General features: G+C 41.5%; 1 protein-coding gene across 1 annotated transcript; it reads right to left on the reverse strand.

Moving 5' to 3' along the window:
• Positions 1-488: 488 nt before the first annotated feature.
• LOC136751729 (olfactory receptor 11H6-like) lies at positions 489-1,434 on the reverse strand. The gene is made up of 2 exons (XM_066707521.1): positions 1,012-1,434; positions 489-779 (listed from the first exon to the last, which is right to left on the reverse strand). The coding sequence occupies exons 1-2, from the start codon at positions 1,432-1,434 to the stop codon at positions 489-491; spliced, it is 714 nt and encodes a 237-aa protein (XP_066563618.1).
• Between the last annotated feature and the right edge of the window lie 269 nt (positions 1,435-1,703).

The raw sequence follows: 1,703 nt of genomic DNA on the forward strand, positions 1-1,703 counted from the left end.
TCTAATCGACACCCTCTGTTTCCTATACATCAACCAGTTCATAGTCCATCTACTTACATTACCCTGAATGCCTACAGCTTCCAATTTGAGGATCAGTCTTTGGTGTGGAACCTTTTTGAAAATCTATGTATATCAAATCATATGCTTTCACATGATCTACAGCTGCAGCTGCATGTTCAAAAAAATCCAATAAATTTGTAAAACATGGTCTACCTAATCTAAACCCGTGTTGACTCTCCATGGTTTTCATTAAGATGCTCCTCTATTTTCTGTCTAATCATTTTTTCCAACATTTTACAAGTGATGCAGGTGAGACTGATGGCTGCCTCTCACCTGTACTCTCCTGTCTGTGGCAACTTGTAAATACTTCTGTTTACACAAAAATATATTTAAAATATAACCCATAAATGTCTTAAAAACCCATCCTTCACCACTGGATTAGGAAAACATAATCTTCTGTAGCACACATTAAGGGGGGCTGAAACCTTTCACTTGCTACCTGGGAAGAGTTTGCCCTTTTTCAGGGTTTTCACCAAGCTGTCCCTGATCTCTTTAGTTCTGAGGCAGTAGATAGTCGGATTCATGAGGGCAGGGAAGACATGCTGAATCACAGACTCCATGACACGCATGTCCACAGAAGTCCCAGGAATCCTGTAGGAGATGAAGACCCCTGCTGTCGTGAGGAAGAACATAGAGAGGACCAGCAAGTGTGAGCTGCAGGTGGACACGGCCTTGGCTCTTCCCGCTGAGTTGGAGATACGCAATACTGACAGAAGGATCTTCACATAGGACAGCACAATGAAAAACAGAGGGATGAGAAGAACACTCAGTGAACAAAATAAGCCAACATAGCTGATCTCCACAGGCCAGGCGTAGCACTCCTGAATAGTCACAGTAGCATTGCAGAACTCTATTGGGTCCACAATGAGTGAGTGCCAGAATTACAGAAAGGGTTGGGCACAGGAACCCTCCTAGCCAACAAACAACTATGAGTTTCAAAGTGAACCTAACAGTCATCCTGGCTGAGTATTGGAGTGGGCGACAGATGGCCACATACCTGTCATAAGGCATGAGCAGTAAGATAAAGCTTTCTATAGTCAACAGAGCCATAAAGAAATAGGTCTGGGTGAAGCATGCTGAGAAGGAGACAGTATAAGAAGTAGACCTGAAGACAGCTAGCATAGTGGGTACAGTTGTTGCACAAGAGGCGATGTCAATAATGGCCAGGCTACATATTGTCAGGTACATGGGGGTGTGCAAGCTTCTGTCTGCTGCCAGTATGCAAATAAGGAAAAGGTTCCCCAGTAAAATGAGGAGGTAGACTGTCAGAAACACAGCAAACAGGATGGCCTTGCTCTCTCTGTCCTGCAGTCCAGGGAAACCAACAATAACAAATTCACTGACCATTGATCCTGTGTAGTTTGCATCAGTCATGGCTGTTCTGAAAATAACCACAAATTATGAGAAATTATCCTGCAATGCAACAGAAGAAGACATATACAATGTTTAACATATGAAAGGAAAATGTATTCAACAGGTAATAAAAGTCCAGCACAAATTAATAAATACAATAAAATCCCTCAAAATTATTGTTGACCTTTTTATTGAGTTCCTATAAATACAGATATGAGCACAAAATATATATAGTACATATAGTGTATAAAATATACCGATTGGCCATAACATTTTGACCACCTGCCTAA

This window comes from Amia ocellicauda, chromosome 6, assembly GCF_036373705.1.
Source record: "Amia ocellicauda isolate fAmiCal2 chromosome 6, fAmiCal2.hap1, whole genome shotgun sequence".
Classification (NCBI taxonomy): Eukaryota; Metazoa; Chordata; class Actinopteri; order Amiiformes; family Amiidae; genus Amia; species Amia ocellicauda.